The 24,625-nt window shown below is 38.3% G+C and overlaps 1 protein-coding gene across 2 annotated transcripts in view; it reads left to right on the top strand.

Annotated features, from left to right (window-relative positions):
• The window catches only part of PDK3 (pyruvate dehydrogenase kinase 3), a 75,916-nt gene extending 59,257 nt beyond the window's left edge, over positions 1-16,659 (top strand). For both annotated transcript variants that reach the window (XM_008065821.2, XM_008065823.1), the window contains 6 exons: positions 4,243-4,319; positions 5,616-5,717; positions 6,114-6,224; positions 9,636-9,749; positions 11,738-11,877; positions 15,966-16,659. In XM_008065821.2, the coding sequence (XP_008064012.1) occupies positions 4,243-4,319; positions 5,616-5,717; positions 6,114-6,224; positions 9,636-9,749; positions 11,738-11,877; positions 15,966-15,996 (575 nt within the window). In that variant the 3' untranslated portion in view covers positions 15,997-16,659. The remainder of the gene's footprint in view (positions 1-4,242; positions 4,320-5,615; positions 5,718-6,113; positions 6,225-9,635; positions 9,750-11,737; positions 11,878-15,965) is intronic.
• The last annotated feature ends 7,966 nt before the right edge of the window (positions 16,660-24,625 follow it).

The raw sequence follows: 24,625 nt of genomic DNA, 5'->3' as shown, positions 1-24,625 counted from the left end.
GTCTCGCCAAGTTGCCCGGGTGGGTCTTGAACCCGCAGGCTCAGGCAATCCACTCACCTCAGCCTCCCAAGGTGTGGGATTATAGGCTGAGCCATTGAGCCCAGTTTGTGAAAGGACTTCAGGCTGCTGTTGAAGGACAATCGCCCCTGTGGTAGAAAGTATGAAGTCACAGCTGCTTTCAAAGTCTTTTGGGTTCTCTGAGAAGAGCTGTGCCCCCATTTTAAATAACTACATGGCCAGAACTGAGTGTGCTTGGCTTGGCTTGAGTACTCCTGATTAGAAGCATCTTGATATTTTCTCTACTTCTTCCTACTGGCTAGGCGGGACCTGACCTAACTGTTCAGCTTTATATTTGTCAAATAATGGAACTTAAATCCACAGGTAGTAACAAGTTGCTCTTTTGCATGAGTGGCCGCCTCCCTCATTCCAGAGGCCAGAGAAGCGAGCCAGTTCTTGCTGATTCCCAAGTGCCAGGCATGTCAGCACATTCCTTCCCTGCCAAGGCTGTCATGCTGGGCAGCACACCCAGTGTGAGGAGCTTTACGACTGTGTGACACCATCTCATGAATTATATAAGCCTCCTTTCTATCATATTTTGAAGCCCCTTTTCCCATCAGTAAGATAAATGAATGCTGGTGGTTATAGATAGCCTCTAGTTTTATGTTGCTTTGAATAATATAGTTATAATTTATATTTATGATTTCTTAAATGCCAGTATTCTTTGTGAGCATGATTAAAGAATGACCTTTAGCCATAACAAGTTCCATGCTGGAGATGCAGATGAGAGGTTGGTCCTGGACATCTTAAGTGGATGCTTTTTTCATTCTTGTAGGAGAACTATCTGAAAATAAAACTCCTTATGTCTATGTAGAGTTCTGTTGGTCTTTATTAAGTGCTATTTCAACTAATGGCATTTGAAGCAATGACTGTGCAAAATAGAGACTTTATTATTTCTTGAATCTTGAGCATGACAACCCTGGACCCTTTTTTTCATTGATTTTTAAAAGTGTACCCTTAGATGGAAAATTCATGTCTGTTTGTATCTTACTTTAGAAAGTCAACAAACATCTATTAAGTGTCCACTACTTAACACGCACTAGACCCAAGATTAGGGAAATGTCACAAACACATTTGATGTTGTTTTAAAAGGAAGGAAAGAAATCTAAACTATAATGTTCCCAAGAAAAAGTGCAAGTAATTGAGCAAGGCTTTAGATGGCTCTTGGAGAATGCTGTTTGAACTGGAAAAAATAACACTGTGAAAGGTGTTTTTATTTTCTTGAAATTTGGAGTGAAAAGTTTGAATTCAGGCGGCTCTTTGTATAACTAATCAAGCCTTTTGGTACAAGATAAACTGAGCACTTGGCTTGTTCCTCAGGACCCACTAAAGTGACAGTAAAGGAATCCAAAGAAAAACAACAAAGGAGACCATGGAAGCTCCTTCATGGTCCACTGTCTTAGCCCATTGGGGCTTCTGTAGCAAAATTATGAGAGACTGAGTGGCTTAAACAACAAACATTTATTTCTCCATGGTTTTGGAGGCTGAGAAGTCCAAGATCATGGTACTATCTATCCTGAATGGGCAATGTCTGTCTATCTTTCATATTTGTGAGATGTGTCCAATATGTACACCACACATATGCCATATACATAAAATGCAAGCACCATATATACACTGTCAACATATGAACTTGGGAAAAGGCCACAAATATTCAATCTGTAACAACCACTAATCCCAGCTTTTGAAAGAGGGTCACCAGATGAAAGTATGCTGATTGATGGGACAGAGGAGAAGCAGCCACAAAAGAGGAGGTCACAGCAGAGATAGCAACTAGTTTATCAAAGGGTATCCTGAGGGGACTCGGGAGCAGGGCCAGGTGGTGTGAAGAACTGGAATGGGAAGGGGAAAACCAAAGGGTATGGGTAAACTGAGAGCTGGTCAAAGAAATTGCGTGGAGGGATGACAGGGAGCAGCTGGAACTCTGGCTGAGCTCTGCCTACTGACAGCCAAATAAGAGTATTTTTTTCAAGTACAACCTGGGAACTGGGGCTATGTATATAAGTGTTGTTACCCCAAAGTAAAGCCCTCTTCATTTGAACATTTGGGGGCCTCTCTTGGTCAGAGGCCAGTTTACTACCTGCTCATCCTAAAGCCAGTTGGGAAGTCTTGACCAGGTCCACAGAACTCCAAGTCATCCTCCCCACCTAGGGAAGAGCCCCAGGGAGAAATGAACACCAGCTACCTCGAGTGATGAATCTGATTCTTCATTCTCAAACAGAAATGTTGCAGTCAAGGAATATCAGACTTTGGGCAAAAGCCAGCAGCATGGACAAAACCTAATTGGCATTAAAGTTATCAGCTATACTGTTATTGCCAGAAGACCTTCCCCTTTGAAATTCTGAGAGAAAATGATTTCAAACCCAGAATTCTGTACCTAGCCAAACTTTTAATCGAGTGAATCAAAGGTGTCAGGATTGACAGATGTATCTCCCGTGCTTACCTCTCTAAGTAGGTTACCTGACTGACTTGATGGTGTGTATAATATGGATATGAGGAATAGAGGAAAACATTCTAGAACTTCAGTCAAAAACAATTTTATCTTGATGGCTGTGGCATCACATTTGGAAAGCAGTTGATTCTAACATGAAAAATTCTAAAAAATAGAATGGATACCATGCAATACAATAAGAAGCTGGAAGGTCTTAGTGATATGGTGAGGAAACCATGTTTCTTGTCCAGTTACCCAAGAGGAGAGGTAGTTAGAAACTCCAGGAAAAAAATACAAAACTAAGGGAGACAAATATGAACCAACCCCAAAAGGGTAGCATGATTTTGAGCAGCTGAAGCAGTATAAAGAGAATCCATTTCACCTTAAGGCTGAGAACCTTCTCCTCCAAGTGACATGAAATGTTGTCCAAGTACACTGCTGTGGCTGCTCTACAGTGATCAGAATTTACATAATTACAATGTTGTCAACACTATTGAGTTTCACCTTTCTGAAAAGAACCTATAGGCAATGTATAGAATAGTTCATTAGAGTTACAGAACAGAATATAAATATTTTCACCCAAAAGACTACAGAAATAGTAAAAGGTGACTGCCTCTGGATATGAACTGAGAGGTGAGATGGGAAGGGAGGAGGGGCTTTTGCTTTTCTTCTTCTTTTGTCAAATGTTTAAGTCATTTTATATATTACTAACTAATTTTCAAGAATATTTGCTCATCAGAGGGTCCAGGATTTAGAATCAAAAGCTCTTGGTTCAGGTGTCCAGTTTCAGCACCACTTCTGGTACTGCTGGCAAGTGACATCGGCTCTCCAGAGCCTATTTTCTTACCTCTAAATAATGCCATCCACCCTAGGAGCCACAATGTATTGTTAGGAGGAGTCAATTGAATAATGTATGTGAAAGTACTTTGTAAACTGCTGGGAATCAAACAAATGTGGACTCTAATTTATATGGTTGTTAATTATTTACTTTATTAGAGGAAATTAGGTTGGTTGAATTTATAGCATGGGTGAGCATGTCTACAGTCTACCTGAGAAAGTTCATCTATAGGTGGTTTCAGTCTCTTAAGTGATTTGGGGTCATGAGGAGGAGGGTGGACTAAATTTTTGAGCATCTACTCTCTATCCCATGCTGTTCTTAGTGCTTGACATGGGATTCTGTTTCTCAGATTTTCCTCAGACGATCCCTGACACAAAGAGAAAAAAAGACTGTAGGTCTCTGAGGGTTTATCTGCTAGGTGCTAGTAGAAAAAGCTATATGAACCTTACATTCTACTTTTTAATATGCCTTGTTTGTTATAATTTCACATGATTTAACACTGCTGCTAAGTCCAGCTCACCAGCCCTTTTTCTCCTGTGGCTCCAACGTTCCCCTAGCTAACCACTGGGGACAGTGGTGAGGGTGTCCTCCAATTTAACAAATACCAAGTGTTATTTGGATGGATTTATGTAATGCTTAGGATGTTATGACATAGGTGAAAGTGTTCCAATTCTGTTCAACTAAGTTTCAAAGAGATTGAGTCATTTGCCCTAGGTCACGTAGCTAGTAAATAAAAGAACTGAGTTTCCCCCCATGTTTGATTCCAAAGCGGATGCTTTTGTTCAGTCCTGCCTTTAGAGGTAGAAACTCAAATTGGGCTTTTATAGTGTTCTTGGAAAATAGAATGAAAACATCATTTTTTTACTTTCTTCTAGTTTGGGTCCTTATTCATTGGTGGTTTTGTCTCTGTTTTCAGCCAAAGCACCAGACAAACCAATTCAGGTAGTTTATGTGCCCTCACATCTGTTTCACATGCTATTTGAGTTGTTCAAGGTAAGTGGAATTTAAAAACATGGAAAGAAGTCTTCATTTTAAATTACTTTGATTCAGGGCATAATGGATTCATTAGATTAGCATAAGAAAAAGGTTTTGCATAACCATTTTAAAAATTCTATTTCTGATATCCTGTGGGTTTTATAATTTGTACACTGTGAGATGAAAAATTGCTGTGTACAGTATAGTTTTTGTGAATATTAGTACATATTGATTTTGAAACTTAATTGCACTTTAGTGATTTTATGTAAAATTTATACTGGTTTTTCTTCACTTATGAGATTAGAGATGCTTTTTAGTTTCCAAACCTGGCAAAGGCTTTATTGGTGGTAGCCAGATCAAAGTAAAAACATGTTTATGCATACTTATGCTTCTGAGCATTAACCATGTTGGTGCATTAGTAGTCATTCCAGTCCTGAGAGATCCTGTAACCCTTTTACATATTTGAATCAATTCAGAAGATCTGAGAGAGGCAGAGGGAAAGATGTGGATGGACTAGACAAAAAAAAAAAAAAACCCAAAACATCGAATCTCTTTAGACTCTACAGTTTAGGTGCTGCTTCTGTTAACGAGTAGCTAACGGCATTTATAGTAGCAGTATTATAGTTACAAGAGCATTTGAGCTAAAATTTCACTTCTTCCAATGTGCAAAACACTAAATTGAACACCTGAAAAAATCAGTTATGCTGATTTGCTTCAAAAAATTAGAATGTTACTGATGTAACACTTTAAGGTTGAGATGGGCATTCAATTGTGAACTTTCTCTTCAACAGCTGTGGCTTTTTCAGAATTTCTTTTTAACTGATATTTCTTATACTTTTTTTTTAAACCAAATGATTAATTTTTGTGGGAAGCATGAATCCTTTCAATTTTTCTGCCTTCTTTAGAGAAAAGGTGCTCTATAAATACAAACTGATAAATGGGATTTAAAGTGCACAAATCCAAGGCTCTGCACAGCCTCATTACATGTGATGAAAACATTCCTCTGGGTTGATTTGAATAATTTAGATACCCTAAAGCAAAAACAAAACAAAAAGAAAGAAAGAAAGAAAGAAAAATAAATATTTAGTATGTTGGATAGGTCTAAAACTAGATGAAAAACAAAGTGCCAGAAAATTTTTTCTTGATCTGAACACATGTTTAGCTAAGCTCTTTAGAGGAAAAAACGCCATGTAAATCCAACTAATATTTGCCCTACAAAAGACTTGTTGGATATAAGTAATCTTGTTCTTGTTATCATTTTAAAAGTGTGGTTTGTGAGTCAGTGGTACTGTTAAACAAAAGGTTTTATTTTAGAACTCAATGAGAGCAACAGTTGAACTCTATGAAGACAGAAAAGAAGGCTACCCTGCTGTTAAAACCCTCGTTACTTTGGGTAAAGAAGACTTATCCATTAAGGTAACTGCTTTATGTGGATGTATGCTTATCAGTTAATTCAATAGAATCTAGACATTGAGAAATCAAAGGGAACAAAACTGGTATTTATTGAGTGTCATATTTGTACATATTTATACTGTGCTAGATCCTTGGCTTAAGTTATCTCATCTAAACTTCATTAGAGCCTTGTTTGTTAGTCAGGGAGCTGAGGAAGACCTCCTCCCTTAGCCTGTCAGATCCTACCATACTGCCCTCTCTTTTTTATTTTACACTGTTCATAGAGAGACTATATTTCATTGAGGGTTCAGAGCCCTTGTATGTTTTAATCTGGTATGTACTTTATTTAATAGACTCATTGTCTCCTACTAAGTGTAGATTGACTCCTTTGTTTTGATTTTAACATTTTGAACATTGCAGATAAGTGACCAAGGTGGTGGTGTCCCACTTCGAAAAATAGATCGTCTTTTTAACTACATGTATTCAACTGCTCCTAGACCTAGCCTGGAGCCTACAAGAGCTGCCCCTTTGGTAAGTATCTTAGCCTGCTGCTGGAGGAAAGATCACTGACATGGGAAGGGACTTGGAGAGAGCTGCCTATCTCCCTAGGTTGTTGCATTAGCCTCGTTGATTTAGAATGCTTCCTATGTGGTTTGGAGGAGGGGGTAATTTTTCACCTCAACTACTTTCTTTGTGAATTCTTTGGAGTTAGATTTCTTCTCTGATTTGTGTCTGAGAAACACTCTGAGCTGAGTGCCTCACTCCCAAATCCAGAGCAAAAGCATCTCATTGTGGCAAGACTGCTGTCAGCGCACCATTTACCACCTAGTGCTACCCTTGAAGGGCGTGGAAGTTACCAGCAGGAGTGAAGAGACAGCACAGGATGTAGAACTGCAGCTTGGTCCTGCACACTTGCGTGTTGCATACCATAGCGGCCCTAATCACCTGACACCTTGGAATCTCCACCATCAAATTTGTTTATATAATCAAGATGTTAAATTATGAAAACATTAAATTTTTATATTAAATACCGTTAGCATGAAGCGTATACATGATGTATGCATTTTCAGAGCCCTTTCTGTCTCACTCTGGAAATAACCTTCAGCCCTATTAAGGCAGTCAGAAAAGCCTCTAGTTACCATGGTAGCATTTAGATCCTGGTAGGACCACACTTTCTTCCCCTGCTGAGTGTTTCTAATTGACAAACAACAATTGAACCCTTTGTCATTAAACACAGCAACATATCTATCAGTCTGCAAAATGGTTCAGGGTATAAATTAAGTTTCATTTTAAAGTCCCACCTGACTGATAAGCACATAAGATTATATTTTATTTGTATGAATAAAATCAAACACTTTGTATCGTTTATTTGAGACAGAGTTTGTTAACTCAGCATGTTGAAAACAGAGAGGAAGTCATTTATATAGGATTCAAGAAAATTTGTGAAAGATTCAAATTAGAAAGGCATTGCCTTGACTAGGCTCTAGTATACATCAAAGGAAAAAAGAGACCTGGCACTGTGGCTCACACCTGTAATCCCTGTACTTCGGGAGGCCAAGGCAGGAGGATTGCTTGAGCCCAGGAGTTTGAGACCAGCCTGGGCAACATAGCAAGACCTTGTCTCTACAAAAAAATAAAAAAATTAGCCAGATGTAGTGGGGCACACCCGTAGTCCTAGCCACTCAGGAGACTGAGGCAGGAGGATCTTCTGAGCCCAGGAGGTCGAGAATGCAGTGACCCATGATCATGTCACTGTACTCCAACGTGGATGACAGAGTGAGACCCTGACTCAAAAAAGAGAAAGAGAGAAAAAAGGCACTACAAACAAATCTAGCACCTTCCCCAATTGGCTAAAAGGAATACAGATGGTCTCTGCCAGGTATTAAAATAGCATCTTAAGGATAACTGTTATGTCATAGGTTTTTAAAAAATGAAACTAAGAAATTTTAAGGAGGCTTTAAAATTATACATGTACCCTCCCATTATATAGATGAAGACATGAGGGAATGACTTTGCTCAAGGTCATTGAGATAATTAATAGCAGAGCTGGTACCAGCTGAGTCTGTGTTCTTTCCAGTGTACCATGTATACTCTCCTTTTGAAGAAATGCTTCCACTAGCAGCTCTCCTCATTCAGAAACTGTCCTTTGCTTTAAGGTGGGCCCATGGATAAGTGCTAGTACAAAATATAATTTCCTCACTGAATGACTTATGGTTTTACACCTCTGTGCCTTGACACGTACATTTCTTTCTCGAGAGTATGCACCCAGCTAATTCCTACTGATCCTTGGACTCTGAGAAACTTTTCCTGAGCGTCACCAATCCAAGATCAAGGCCTTTTCTCTGCATGCCATGGGAGTCTGGGCTTACCTGCCGCTTCATGCTTATAACTTTATTGACCTTGGAGTTCTCCACTGTTCTTGGTTGGGCATAAGGGCAAGTTCTGGGCCTTGCTTGAACACAGAAGGCAGATTTCTTTGCACTCTTCCTAGAATACACTGGTTTCTTTGCTGTGGTTGCCTCAGTCACTACACTGGATACCTCATCTTCACTACTGGCCTTATTCAGCCAGTCCTACAGGCATCAAATGACGGGATGCGTTCTGTCACCCCCTGCCCTTTCACTTAGGCCCATCAAGGAGAGAGATATTAGAAAATGGCAGAAATCCATGTAACTTGGTAAAATTGCTACTCTTAGTAGCCATAATACCAGCTTCCCTTTATTTAGTGTAACTATGTGTTAGACACTAGACCATGACTTTACACTTATTATATCACTTAATCCTCATTAGCAGCTCTGAGCTAAGCTTTGTATTCCATGTTCAGATGAGAAAATAGCCTCAGAGAAGTTAAGCAAACTGTTCAGAGTCACAAAAAAAGTAGAGTTGAACTTGGGTCTGAGTGTGAGGCCCACATAGCTCTATATGCACATGACCTCTGTGCCTGCCTTCCTTGACCTTACTCATAGATTTAAGCAGAAATGACAAGGCCACGGCATCTTCTCTCCCCCTCACCCCCATTACCACCACAAAAGTTACTGAATTTAGTCTCAATTCTTATTATTCTTGCCCATATCTGAGACCTTAAAAAAAACCTACTATTGATAGTCAGGGTTCTATGACATAGAGATATAGATAGGTACTGACATCTTTTGTCTTTAAAAATATATGAACTACAATATATCAAAATATCTTAGCATCTAAGAAAATTGTTTTCAATATTTTAACCTTGTTACTGGTAGATTTGAACTCTGCATAGTACTATTAATTTTTACTTCAAAGAGGAAAGAAAGCTGATAATGGAACTTTGAAATGATGTGGATTTTTTTTTTTTTTGAGTTAGAGTCTCACTCTGGCGCCCAGGCTAGAGTGCAGTGGCACGCTCACGGCCACCATGGCCTTACCCTGCTGGGCTCCAGGGATCCTTCCTCCTCAGCCTTCCAAGTAGCTGGAACTATGGGCGCAGGCTACCACGCCTGGCTAATTTTTGATTTATTGTAGAGACGAGGTCTCACCAAGTTGCCTGGGTGGGTCTCAAACCCACAGGTTCAGGCAATCCACTTGCCTCGGCCTCCCAAAGTGCTGGAATTACAGGCTAAGCCACTGAGCCCGGCCAATGTGGATTTTTTTAATCACACAAAATTTCACTTGATTTGGGACTTAACTTTTTAAAAAAAGTACTAAAACTTTGCTTTAAAACGCTGAAAAGGCATAGTCAAAACCTGGAATATTTCTGTTATTACCCAACATACAGGAAGTGTTTTTGCAGGGTGAAAATAAAGAGATCATTTGTCATAGATGAGCATATATATCATTGTAAAGGTTGAATCAGTAATTTATTTTATTTAAATATGAATCAATAATTTATCTTCTCTGAATGATCCTCGTGCGAAATGTGTTAACATTTGTGCCTGTCTCACTGTATTAATTTTTTTTTCTCAATAGGCTGGATTTGGTTATGGTTTGCCAATTTCTCGTCTGTATGCTAGATACTTTCAGGGAGATCTAAAGCTGTATTCCATGGAAGGAGTGGGTACGGATGCTGTCATTTATTTGAAGGTATTGCATTTTATTTCTGTTAGGATGAATGCATCTTTGCTTTTTAAAGCTATAAGTTATAATCACTATTTAATAATAACACTATGATTTCTTAAATTCAGCTCAACTTTACTTCAGTTTCATGTGAAACCCGTGTTATGCCTCACCCTCGATTTTATGCTCAGCTATAGCAAAATATGAAACAGGGAGACATAAAAATTAGCCAGGCATAGTGAGTGGTCCACTTTGGGAAGCTAAGGCAGGAGGATTGCTTGTGGCCAGGAGTTTGAGACCAGCCTGGGCAACATAGTGAGACCTCATCTCTAAAAAAAAAATCAGAAAAATTAGCCAGGCATGGTGGGGCACACTTGTAGTTTCAGCTACTCGGGAGGCTGAGGTGGAAGAATTACCTGAGCCTGGGAGGTTGAAGCTGTGGTGAGCCGTGATCATGCCATTGCACTCCAGCCTGGGTGTCAGAGTGAGTGAGACCCTGACTCACACACACACAAAAATTAAAATACTGATTTTTAAAACCATAATTCTAAATTGTGATTTTTAAAATGTCATGTCCAGTGAAAGGTAAAATCTAAAAGGAGGTTTTCATAAACTGGTGTCTTTTAGTCTTCTGTTTTAAAAACTCACTGGTGGCCAGGCGCGGTGGCTCACGCCTATAGTCCCAGCACTTTGAGAGGCCAAGGTGAGAGTTTTGCCTGAGCCCATGGGTTCAAGAGCAGCCTAGGCAACTTGACAAGACCACATCTCTATAATAAATTTTTTAAAATTAGCTGGATGTGGTGGCACGTGCCTGTAGTTCCAGCTACTTGGAAGGCTGTGGTGGAAGGGTCATCTGAGCCCAGCAGGTCGAGGCTGCAGTGGCCGTGATCGTGCCACTGCATTCCAGCCTGGGTGACAGAGTGAGGCTCTGACTCAAAACAAAACAAACTCGCTGGCTTTCCCAAAGTTACAAGAATTCAGTAATCATAATTTGATTTTATAAAAGGTTGATCTAATAACAGAGTTCTCTGTAAAACAGTTTTTATCATTCATTGGTGATGGTAGATTTTTATTTCTAAACTTTAGACTATTTGGAGCATTTTTTGAGTAGGTAATATGGGCACATAATAAAAATTTAAAAGGCACAAAAGGGAAAACTACCACTGGCCCTAGACTACCAGTTCTTTTCCCCAGAGGTAACTACAGAACCTAGTTTCTAATTGATCTTCCTAGAGTTGATTCTGCATTTATAAACATATTTTAAAAATATATCTTGGCAGTCTTTCTGCATCTGTTCATATATAACTGGCTCATTCTTTTGAACAGGCATAACATGCTACTGTAGATTGAGCATCCCTAATCCCAAATGCTCCAAAACCTGGAAACTTGTTGAGTGCCAACGTGATGCTCGAAGGAAGTGCTCATTGGAGCATTTCAGATTTCAGATTTTCAGATTAGGAATGCTCAATTGGCAAGTATAATGCAAATATTCTACAATCAGAAACACTTCTGATCCCAAGCAGTTTCAATAAGAGATGCTCAACCTGTATGTGTGACACAATAGTTTAACTAGATATTTGGAGGATTTAGTATCTTAGATGCCAATGCATCTATGATATGACACTGGACATCACTTGATAGTGTATGTTCATAAACTGGTTTATATGAGATTTTATTCTTTCCTGGGCCCTTTGAGAGAGCAGTTACCCAGTGAACAATAGTGCTTGGTTTAAGAACATATAGTCAAAACAGTCGAGCATCTCAAAGCAGTATTAACTGAATTAAAATGTGTACGTCAGCACTGGTTTTGAATGAGCAAATGTTTTCATTCCTTTAAAAAAGCTATAATTTTTTTCCTGGCCAGTCTAAGTAAACTACTAAAATGTAATTTTCATATAATTTCAAAAATAGGTGTTTAAGGCTTCTGATGTTTTAAATAGTAAAATTTGAGTTAGTATTTCACATGAGAGAAATGACACCATGGACCTTTGGTATATATTTTTGTTTTTCCATAGGCTCTTTCAAGTGAATCATTTGAGAGACTTCCAGTTTTTAATAAGTCCGCATGGCGCCATTACAAGACCACACCTGAAGCTGACGATTGGAGCAATCCCAGTAGTGAACCCAGGGATGCTTCAAAATACAAAGCTAAACAGTAATGTACCACTTTGATTTCCATTATAAAGTATCTGATTTGTCCCCAGAATGTACCAGCTAGATGATTGACTGATACTTTCAGCCAAATTTTCTTTGCAGTTTTATCACTGAAAAAGCAAAGTGATCCTGAGAGAAAGATTGGAGCAGACTTTCATCTCAGGCAGCTGGATAGCAAGAATGGTATAGCCAGAGTAGCTGTTTGAATAGAGGTCCACTGTTCCAGAAATTCTTGTACTGTAGAAGTATTCACAGCAGTGAGTAAGGGTTTGGCCTGCTATGAATTTTATTTAGCAATTATCTTTGCAACCTGCCATCATCCTTAGAGATTGACAGAAGAATGTTACAGAAATGTTATGGGTTGAAATGGAAAAAAATTAGTTTAAAATATCAATTATGTTAAACAAAATGCAGAATATTCATATAATGAGATATTATTTGGCCTTAAAAAGGAAGAGCATTCTGATATATGCTACAACATGAATTAAACTTGATGTCATTATGCTAAGGGAAATAAACCAGACACAAAAGGCCAACTACTGTATGATTCCACTTAATGAGGAACTTTGAGTAGTTAAACTGAGAGATAGTAGAAGGGTGACTGCTAGGGGCTGGGGGAAGAGGGAATGGGGAGTTGTTTTTTACTTCATGGGTACAGAGTTTTGGGTTGGAAAGATGAAAAAGTTCTGGAGGTGGATGGTGATGATGGTTGCACAACGGTGTGACTGATTTAATGCCACTGAACTGTGTACTTAGCAATGGTTAAGATGGTAAGTTCTATGTTATACATAGTTTATCACAGTCAAACATTTTATAAATAAAAAAGGAAATAATTATCAATCACAGAATAAAAATTTCACTATTTTATGCTAATAAGGTAAATAATCCAGTCTTTGATTTTCCATATTTTTCCTTTTAACTACCTTAAGCTCCAACTTTACTAGCAACAGTAAGGGTTCTGCTTCTTAATCTAATTTAAAATAATATTTTGTTAATAGAAAAGCAGTACATATACATTGTAAAAAATTAGAAAACATAAATAAGCCCAAAAGAGAAACGAGAAACCACTGTATTCCCACAACCCAGAGATTGCTACTGCTACAGCTTTGTGTATGTTCTTCCAGATATTTTGCTATATGTTTCCCACCCCAGGTGAGATCACACTGTTCATACTGTCTTACAACCTACTTTTGTTTCATTTAACCATCCCTACCTCTCCATGTCAATAAACTTTCATCTCATTAAAATTTCCCTGATTTGTCTAAACCATTAAAGGACCACATAACACATCTGGATAGTCTCAAATTTTTTAAAATCTAGAACATGTTGTTAAGAGACCATGTTAGTTATCCTGCAAAATGTCCCACCTCGATTTGTTGGATTTCTTCTTTGAAATGTTATTTAGCTTGTTCCCTATTCCCTGAATTTCCTGTAAACTGGAAGTTGATTAAAGGCTAATGGAGAAATTTTTTTGGCTGCAGTACTCCGTAAGCACTGTTGCAGGATTACACTATGAGACCCATGATATCTCATTGATCCACCATTAGTGATGTTAAGATTAACCATAGTTTAGGTGATTACTGTCTGATCCTTTCATACTATGGTGATTTTTTTCACTAGAAAGTAATCTGTGTGGTATTATTTTGACACTATACGAATGTACGAAGAGAGACCCCCAAAAAAACCCCAGAATTTATTTATAAATAATTGTGTTTTATTCTTACTTGTTTAAACTTCAGTCACCTTCAAAGTACTCTTTGTTTGATCCAGTATACCTATTTTTCACTGCTCAAAACAGTTTTTGAACTCGATTTTGATACCTTTTACCGCTTCTGCCATTTTTTGTTTCACGTTTTCCATATCAGCAAAACATTGCCCTTTGAGAACTTTTTTCATCCAGGGAAATCAAAAAAAGTCACTCGGGACGAGATCGGGTAAATAGGGAGGATGAGGCATGGGGGTCATGCTATTTTTGGTCAAAAACTGCTAAACACTCAGCACGATGTACGTAGGTGCACTTGTTAATCACCCATCATGAAATGGGCAAACATGTTGAATCTCTAAAGAAAAAACACGGAAGCTGAATGCAGCATCTCACAACAATACTAGCTGATACACTGATGCCGATGGATTCCTAGAACACTTACCAAGTGGACCAAGTCCCCCCTCGTATACTTACCCATCGACTGTTCACCCAGTGGTTTTACCCCAATTGATCATTTTGACCTGAATCAATAATTTTATTAGTATTTTTGTAAAATGATGTGACTTTTTTCGTTTTTTGTTAATCACTTACTTGACTATTATTGGCTAACATTCCCCTACAAAGTAAAACTCTTCCTCATTAACTAAAGTCATTTAGATCTCTTGAAATATAGTTTCCCTTATAAGTGTTAAGTCTTTCCTTTTAAATGTAAAGGGAGAATTCGTTTCAGATTACCACTTTTCGAGGTGAGAAGTACATATAGTAATAAAGTATACAGATCTTAATTTTACAGCTTGACATATTTTTATATCTGTGTTTCCAGCATCCCAAAAGATCCCTTTCTAGTCAGACTCTTCTCCCTCCGCCACTTCAGCATGTAACCATTTTTCTGACCCTCTCACAATAGTTTCTCTTCTTGAACTTAAAAGGAATATATAGTGAATACCCTTTTTGTGTCTGGTTTTCTGTGAGATTTATCCATGTTATTGCATGTAGCAGTCATTACCCTTTTTGGCACTTAAATTGGCATACCCTTGGCTGGTGAGAACTATTTCAGGCTAGATCCACTGTGTTCGGTTGACAAAACCCCATTCATCTTTGAAAGCTTTCTTGCCCAAGACTATATCCTAGGCCCATCTTATACCTTCTGTGCCTCTGTCCCAGAATCAGCCATTTTCCTCAAGGAGTCCTATTTCTTTTTAATCAATATTAGAGACCTAATCTAGGAGTTGGGAGTACTCACTATACCTTTTCTAGACCCTTTTTCTGAACAGTACTATAAAAAATAGTTTTTTAATCATAAGTTCATATTGATATTTTTAGTCTATTTTAACATTGCAGTGTTTCTCCCTAATATATTTTAATGGTAAGTATTTCTTCTTATGCTGAAAACCTTGATTCTTACCATCCTTAACATAATGCCACAGAAAGGTACTTGCATGGAAATATAGTTTATATAGCTTTGGAATTTTTTATCATAATAGTAGCATTGGTCTTTTCTGATAAGTGAGATGGAAGGTATCTATGCTGATGTTCATTTTTTCCTGTGGAAGTGTCATGATGGACCATGCAATATTGCTGGGCTGGCCATTCATCTCAAATGATGAAATTTAGAGGAGTCTGGTTTGTGCACACACATTCAAATACACTCACCATTCCTGGCCTAGATTAGGCTAACTCAGCTTGAAATACCTGGATTAGATCAATTTCTTTTTATTGCATTTTCAGGCTGTATATATGTTAAATAGCATGTGGAGCATCATTGTAGCCAGTTAATTTAAATGATTGCTCTGATAGGTGGAGTAATTTGGGTAGCACAGAAGCCATCTTTATAAATAATACGGTTCATTTTGGTTGTAAAAAGGTAACTTTGATTGAATATTGTTTTAAAGGCAATTTTAAATTTCACCAGGTATAGGCTAATTAAGTATGAGTCTTAATTTCTAATATTATTAGATGAACAAATTGAGAAAATGTATTCTCTTTTTTAAGTAACAGCTTTATTGAGATATAATTCAGATACCATGAAATCTACCCTTTTAAAGTATACAATTCAGTGATTTTTAGTATATTCACAGAGTTGTGCAACTCTCCTCACTGTCTAATTTTAGAATGTTTTCATCTCCCCGAAAAGAAACCTCATACCCATTAGCAATCACTCCCCATTTCTAATTAGGGTTTTAACTGAGAGTGAAGAACTGTTTTAAAGTATATGTAAGTAATTAAATGGTAATTCTTTTTCTGTAGTAACTGTAGAAATAATTCTGAGATAAGGCAAAGGTTTTTGAATTATCACTATAATTAAATGCTCTGAGTAAGTCTTGGTTAAAATAGAGGAGGTTGTTCTCATAAACTCACTGTGAATATTATTATTTTCTTTGTAGGGACAAGATCAAGACTAATAGAACTTTGTAGAGAAGTGAATGCTCTGGTCCTGTCTTTGAAGAAAGATTGTCTTCTGCAAGTCAACCAGAGAAAACTCCTTCCTCCCACCAACTCTGGACGTGGCACCATAGTTATTCCTAGTGCTTGAACATGTATTTTCTCTGTACCAGCTGGACCTTGCCATGTAGCTTTTCCTGTAGCTACTCTAGATCTTCCACTAAAGTAGTAACTTGAGCAATTTTTCATAGTATCTTGCAGTGGTATGGTTGGCGCCTGTCACAGAAGAGCACAGAGCTCTCGTACCCTCCTACTCACCATCTTATTATCATAGAGTCTAGTGTCTCCAGTCCCTCCAGGTTTCTGAACTCCTTCCCCATTCCAGATACAGTAGATCCTACGGTTGCTCCTTGTGACCAAATACCATATTTGTCCCAAACCTCCAAATGGGGCCCTGGGACCATGAAGGTGGAAGACATCAGGTGGAAGACTTGATAATTCAGTCCCAGGACCCTTCCTCTTTCCCATGCGTCTCTCCTCTACTATCAGATTTAGACTTTCGCCTTCTTCCATCCAATTGGGAGGTGTGGCTACTTTCGTGTTAGATCTTCCTCATCGATGGCCTTGATTTTATTTCAAAATTAATTTGTATACTTCCATTCTGTTGATTAAAGCCTTCCAAAAGTCGTCTTGGAATTTTTCACTTAGCTGCTTGGTTTCAAAGATCTTAAGTGAAAAACTGCCTCGTGGTCAATGTCAAGTTTGTAAAGAGTGGGAAGTGGCATTTTTATGCTTCTGTCAAACTTTCATCAATCTAATACTGTACCTTTGTCATATTATATTCCTTTGTAGTCTACTAAGGAGGAAGTTTCTGTGTGGTGTCTGTACTTTACTGGTTGTAAAATAGATTGGCGAAGGGAAAAGTTCTTCTAGTTTATTTTGAAAAATGCTCTAGGTCTTCATAATTTTCATTTTCATTAATTTTAGCCAGTTTTAGAATTGTCAGCTTACTCTAATTTTCACAATCCTTCACTTTTTGCTAAAAGCTGGAAATGGGGATTAGAGGACTTGAGTAAGGGAAGAGGAATGATATTATATTTACCCTTAGAAATAGAAGCGATCTGAGAGTCCAGATTAAAACCAGCATCGTATACAGCTCCACACAGGATTATCTGTTTATCTTCATAACAGTTTTTTAATATATACCATCTACTCTGACTTCTGCCCTCTTTTAATGTTCTTATAAATGTGTTGGTCCAATTTTTAAGTGTTGAGTTCACTAATTTAGAAGTTTTAACTTATAAGCCATTCTCCTCCTTTAGTCATATGATAATATAGATGCAGTTGTCCCCAGTGCCACCACAGTGGAGGATTTTTCCTGAGAGGAGTTGCACTCTGACCAGCTGCATGTGGCTTGATTGAATCCCTGTTTGTCTCAGTTCCACTGAATCTGATTTTCTTTCATTTTTTTATATTACCTGAGCTCATGGTAATTCCCTTCATCTTTAGAAAGATCTCTTCCGTACTTAGAAGGATATCATCAGGGAACTCATCAGTCAGGTAAAAGAAATACCAGTGTATTTCCGAGAGACAGGTGACAGACGAGCCATATGAAGGCTGTTGGTTTGAGGACCGAGTCAGTGTCTTGGGGATGGGGCTGTTCCATATGATTTTCATGTGGTGTAAAAATAATGGTCCTTCATATGTAAAGATCCTAACTTCCTTATGAACATGAGAGAGTATATCAGTATCTTCCTAGGCCTCAATTTCCATCCACACTCTTTTGCACTGTGGGAGAAAGGAGGTGACAGATTAGGGCCATGCTACCCACTCTCTTGTCCTAGCAGGGTTTTTTATTGCTTAAGGAATGCCCATTGATGGCCACACCCTCACAAGCAGCACCAAGTCAGGGCTGAATATGGAAAAATGCTATCATATTTTTCCCTTTACAAGTCTTTTTCAAAAGTAAACATTTATCTCAATGTTTTAATGACTTAATCAGTGGTCCTTTACTCATATTCTTGCCTTATTCATATTCATCTGACCCCAGAACCACCTTGTTTCTCCTGTCTTGATTTTCTTCATTAAGGATTTGCCTGTTCTTCTAAAGCCACCACAAGAAGAGTTTCAGGAACACTTTGCATTCTCACAGCTCATCAGCCCCTCCACCCAAGTGTTCATTTATCCTTTTTGTTGCCTGTACCCGATTCTCTGAATGTAGGCACACCCCTGCAGCTGTTTTCTGGGTTTGTCTATAAGTGAATGGTCAGATTTCTACAAATAGGTTGGAACATAAATAGACATGGACCCTTTTTCAACTCAATTCTTTCCCATTCCTCAATATTGTCCTCTCATTAACTCTATTTTATTTTAAGTATTTGGGGATAGTGTCCACTATTTAAAATAGTGCCTGACACATAGTAGGTGCTTAATAAGTACTAATATTAATAAATAATGTTAATACTAAATAATAGTTATTAACACATTAACAAATATTAGTTGAATCAAAGAATGAAAACTGGCCGACATTTACCTTGGGGGTGGGGTAACACATTTCTAAGTTCTTAAACCATTCTCGTCTCCAAATTAAAAATAATTCAGGTCAGGAGCTGTGGAAGTCCTGAATTCCCATTTTATAGTGCTAAGAGATACCTTGAAGATGTGGAGAAATGAAGGAAGTAGGGATGGATCCACAGGAGCCATCTGATCCTTTCTTTGTTTCTGAAGATCTGATTTGGGCTCCTTAATACAGAGTTTCTTTTCATCCTAATAGTGGTGTGGCTTTACAGCCTTGCTGATAGGACCCAAGAACTTGTACATACAGCATCCTATTTGATTCCTACGATGCCATGAGGTGGACCCTGCAGCTATATCATGATTTTTCATATGAATCCCAAAGCAGTTAAGTAGTTTACCAAAGTGGCATGGTAATTGAATGGAAGAACCAAAGTGAGCAGTTGGGTCTCCTTATTCCTAGGCTAGTGCTCTGAACAGTACACCAGGTAATTAGCATTGTCTCTCTTGAGGAATTTCTTGGATGTACTTATCCTCAAGGGTAAGCTCTGAACCCAGAATTTTTATAGTGCAAGGTAATTCCGTTCAGGAGACATTTTCTTTTGTGTGTTTCCATTCTGGCATAGTTAGAAGAGATAATCAGATGAATTTGGCAGCTTTTACCTAGAAAGACAGACAACTAAAAGTGTATAACTGTAGGTAATTACTAGAGTTAGTTAGACTTAATTCTATGTTTGAATGAATTCAGTGCTCATTGCCAGCCCTTTCATACAAAGACTCCACATTCGACAGTTGATGCTTTTATCTTTTGGCGAACTGGATTACAGCTTCAGTTAGATTTCCTTGCATATTTACAAATGTATTTCTGTTGCCATTACTTATAAACAATTGACTTGGCTGGCTATCAGGTTCTTGGATCACTTTTTTTCCCTCAATTCTTTGGAGAAGTTATGTAATTATCGTTTGTGACTTATTGTCGTTTATATCTGGTAATGCTGAGAGGTCTAAGTCCAGATGGATTTTTCTTCTCCTTTTGTAGATGACCTGCTTGTTTGTCATGGATATTTGTGTTTCTTAGTTTAACCTTGAAATTCAGTAGCTCCCAGGATTGACTGTTGTCTATTGGCTTTTTCTGATGCAGTGAACATTGGATATTGTCATTTCAGACCTTGCTGCATTTTGTATGGGTTTATTCTCTTCTTCAAGAATGTGTCCTTATGTTGGCTCTCTGTTATCTGTTGTTCATGTTTAGCTTTCTTAGATGGCTTTCATCTCCTTATCTTTTTTCGTGCTGTGGGATTTTTTTTCTCAAGTCTCATCCTCCATTTCACTGACTTGACTCATTTTCTGTACTGTTGGTTCTAGGCCTTGTTGCATGTAATAATGCCTTTTACTTCTGTTACAGTTTTTAAAAAAATCTGTTTGTTTCCTTAGCTTATTGTGTCATCCTCTTCTATTCCCTATTTCATTTCTTCAAAGGCTGAACTGTTTTGTCTACAATGTGTGTGGTTTCTGAACTCATTCTTTCTCAGGGATGTATTTATCTGGCTTTTGTTCCTTTCATTCCTTTTCTTATATTGTTTTACTTTTATTTTGTTGCACAGGTATCATGATGACCCTTTCTGCTTATTACTTGTCTTTACATGGTACCAGTTCTGTTTGTTCAAGAAGAGTATAGGTAAATACTCCTTCATGCCCCCTTTTTAAAGTAAGAAGTGTTTGAATGATCACATTAGTGCTTGGACTGTAAGGCTAACTATTGATGGGTTGTAATGGTGGAAGGAGTTTTTGTTTTTCATTCTGCTGTTTGGATGTGAGGGAATAAGGAATGACCACAAAACCTCTTGGGATGTATTGTCTTTGAGTGCCTTCCGTGGATGCTGTTGTCTCCTTTGGCCTGGGGGTGGCCGGGTCCCATTGAGAGACAGGGATTCCCCATTCCCACTAGTTGTCACCCTAGCAGGAGTGTGGTGGGTTCGTCCTTCTGCTCTGCTGGATTATAAGTAGTGTACATTTGTGTGATGGGCTCCTGAATTATTGTTTCTCTCCTCTGTCCCTGCTTTCCTGCCACTCTTCCTCATTAAGATGCCGAAGGGGATGAACACAAATGGTGCATCTGAGATCTCAGCCTTCCCTCCTAGTTTTTATGTCTGGAAACACACAGAGTACAATCCGCTTCTCCTGACTGCTGCCAGTCCCTGTTTCACCAAGAAATGATCAGTAGAGTTCTTAGGGACCTGCTAAGTAACTGCCCAGTAATTGTGGCCTGCTGGAGATGAGGAGAAAGGCATGGCAAATGCAAGAGTCCTTTTTTGAATTGTCCCCTACTTGGTCATATCTGTCAGGCACTGCTGTGGAGTCCATGGTATGGGGCTGTAGCTTTTACTAGTTTCGTTATGGACAACTTCTTGTTCAACTTCTGGATGTGTGTGTTGGAGGACAAGAGCACTTACAGGAGCATTCATTTATCCTGCCATCTTTCCCCACAGTTCAGGTGCTTAAACATTGACTTTGAAGATAATGTCCTTCAGATCTATATGTTAGCAAACAGGAGGAACCAACATTGCCAGCAGCAAAAAACAATTAACAATCAGTACAGGATTTTCGTTTGCTGTTTTGTGTGGAAAGATAACTTTTAAATCAGGTTACTGTCCCAATGATTAGGGATATTAGTACCTTCTGGTTTGAAAATAGGAGACATATGATATTTTAAGTGAACTTAAGTTATCAGCCATTGACAAGTGTTAATTAGTTGATTAAATATGATCGAATATTTCAAACTAGAACATCATCAAAGGTTATCAAGAGAAAGCTAAGCTCTTTTTTATTAACAGGTTGCTGGTCAAGCTGTCCCACTGAGGGGCAAGGGTTAACCCTTCTGAAAGCTTTACTGGGACACAAGTTTTCTTACCAGTCTTTTCAATTGAGCCATGATTCATTAAGAAATAGAAAGGTGTTAAGTCTTCATCGTGATTTTTTTGCTATTCATGAATGTATATTCAAATGGTTTGTAGATCTGGGGCCTACCACCAAAGCACATCGGGTTGTTTTGAAAGTGCATTTATAGGTATATTATGTGGGTGGGGATTTTCTTTGATCTGTTTGTAGAATCGAAGCCTCCTTGCCTTGGTAGTTAGTACATCCTACTAGGCAACCCAGCAACAAACTTTTGTCACCTTCAGAGCTCTAGCACAGTGAAAAGGAGCACATATGACAGCCTTGCTCTGTGCACCAAGCTCCACCCTAGGCAGTGCCTTCCCCTAAGGTTAGTTGTTGCCCTAGTGTCTGTCCTGGTGTGAGATGGAAAATTGAAGACAGGTACCCACATGTAGGAAAGACTAACAAGATGAAGGTGGCAGATAGAGTTGTCGCGTGAAGGAAAGCTATGCTCAGCCCTCCAATAAATACTATCCAGTGCCTGCTGTGTGCTAGAAATTGTGCTTAATGCTGGGCATGTGGCAGTGATCAAAGCAGACAGAATTCCCTGCCTCATGAACCCATGTCCTATTAGGAGAGACAGACTAGAAACAAAACAAGGAAATTGTATAGTACAGTTGAGAGATAAGTGCTATGGAGAAAAAATAAGCCCCGGAAAGCAGATGCAGGGAGCAACATCAAGCCTAAAAGTGGTAGAATGTCATCATGGACAGGTGTGCTCCTCAGAGGAAGAAGCGTTAGTGATTCCTGAGTTCTTCTCACTTTTGTATCTATTAATCTGAATTTGGAAAGTCCATCTTCTGTGTCTGGCTCTGTGCTCTTGGCTCTGCAGGGGACCTTTTCAGGTCCCTGCACCATGGCTAGGGGTAGACAGAGCAGACTGAGCCCATTTTAGTTCATTGTCTTGCTGGCCAACAGGGATAGCAGTCAGGTAGAAGAGGCACTATTACAATCAAACTCCATTGAATGGTATGGGGTACTGTTTCCCCATAACGAAAGCACAATTATGACAAGTTCTGGATGTGATTTTTGGGACTTCAGAAATCATTATTCGAATAAAAGTTGAAAGCATCTTGGCAGTGATGCTGGAGCTAAAACAGCTGCTTGTCAGGAAAGACCCTATGTAATACTTCCAAATTCGTTTTAGAGGTAGAGGAAAGGATTATCTGAGAAGGCTTCCCTCTTAAGTCCACAGGTTGGCATCAGCTGTATTCACCCCTCAAAATGAAGAAAATAAAATGGCAATATTCTGATCACAGAATTCTTGAGGACTCTGTGTCCGCCTTTCCATCTGTCTCTAAAGTGGGGACATGGATTCCCCATGATCCCAGTGATGGGTCCAGGGTGGCCAGAACACAGACTGTCACTTTGTGTGTGACACAGGTGGCTCTTCATGGTGGCCCCTCTTTCCCTCAGAGGGAACATCAGAGCTATGGTGGACACTTGCAGTTCTCTCCACCTGCCTGTCTGGTCGCGCCTGGGGTAGAGCTGAGGGACCCAGTAGAGGGAGGTTTAACTGGCAATTATTCCCACAGGTAGGGCCAATTTGTTTCCCTTTAAATGAATTCATTTGCATGTAAACTAAAGCTCTTCAGGGCATCATTACTGAAAGTCTGCAAGCAAATGTCTGGTACAGTTCTATGCATTAAAAGAAAGCCCCCCATCATGCCTTAACATCCTTACAATGTTTTAATAAGCCCGTGATGCATCCTGTATGTGCATTTTTTTTTTACATAAAACACCCAAGGTGAAGAATTGACTGCAGTTCTCTCCATCTTTTCCCTTTCAGTGTTGGTTGCTCTGCAGGGGTAGCGCACCTCCCAGTCGGAAGTGGTGACTTCATATTTGATAGAGATCTGCATGTCTCTTAGAAACTATAAGAAGCAGAGATTGATGTCTGGAGTCCCATGGTCCAATTTGGACTATTGGCAGTATTTTTGTGGGATTTTTAAAAAATGTTAGATAACTGAGGTAATACATTTTTGATAATACTAATCCAGGAAGCTTACAGTGGAAAAGAGTATGAACTTAACCTGAAAAGTATTTGTCTGTTCTATAAATCTCTCAGTGACATTTGGATTAATCAAGAAAAATTAAATGTAGTAAAGATTTTTGTCAGATTGTTGTTCAATATAATATTCATCTATGGAGAGGGTAATATATTCTGTAGAAATTTTATTAAGCACTTTAGTTAAGCAAACACTAAGGAGAACAAAATCATCCTCAGGAAGGTTAATTACTAAAAAAATACAAAGTATAGTAGATTATGTAAATCATTTTAATTTTGAATACCATGGCTTGAGCTTTAATTTACATAAAGAGGTATTTTCAATTTTTTTCACATTATATTTTCCAAAAGTACAGAATTATAATTGCGTTCTTTAAAAGTTTTTCTCATTTTAGAATTTCATTAAGTTTGCTTAACTCTTTTCATGTTATAGTTTCCAAAAGTAAGTAATTGCAGTTGCATGCTAGCTAATTATTTTAGGATTCCATAAGTTTGTGTAAATTGTAAGAACTGTATTTTTTTTCTGTACAAATGATGATTTTAAGAGAAGTATCAGGAGAGTGAATGTACGTGAAAGCCTCCCACCTGTGCCTGGCCTCGCAATAAATGTTCAAGAAAAAAATACATTTAAAAAGGTAAAACATAAGAGTTTAGACTATAGTGACAAATCTTTTTATTTTAGTAATTTCTTTAAATGGAAAAAGTCAAGAGATCAAATTGATTTTATATGTATTTTTTTTGTAGCCAGAGAATTGCATTTTTGCTGCCCTTGCCTGTCTCAGGGAATACCCTTTGATAAGAATCGCATGGAAATCTCTGGAACTCTGTCATGGTGTGTTCAGATTGACAGTTGTCATCTAAATTTCAGAGCTAGTGTTTCAAAATTCTAGAGTATTGTAATCTCAGGAACATAAGATTATCCAAGAAAACTGAATCTTGCTCTTTTCATGATAAATGACATCCAAATTTCCTTTGCCTAGGAGGTAAACAGATCTCTTTTTCACACTTTTCTGAGATTATCATAGAAAAATCCTGCAACTTGGTTTTGTTTGATAATTCTCCTTCTTGGCCTTTCAGGGAAGATTTTGTTTTTCCGTTGGAATGGACTCCTTTGGGGATAATAAGCTCTCACTTAAAAGAACATTCCATTAAATAATTCTAACTTCTGTTAACCTAAAAGTTGCTTGATAATTTGCATTCTCT

Source organism: Carlito syrichta, unplaced genomic scaffold (genome assembly GCF_000164805.1).
Source record: "Carlito syrichta isolate Samal-C Ts95f unplaced genomic scaffold, Tarsius_syrichta-2.0.1 Scaffold308807, whole genome shotgun sequence".
NCBI lineage: Eukaryota > Metazoa > Chordata > Mammalia > Primates > Tarsiidae > Carlito > Carlito syrichta.
The sequence above is the reverse complement of the archived record's forward strand: the minus strand, read 5'-3'. Positions and strand labels throughout refer to the sequence as shown.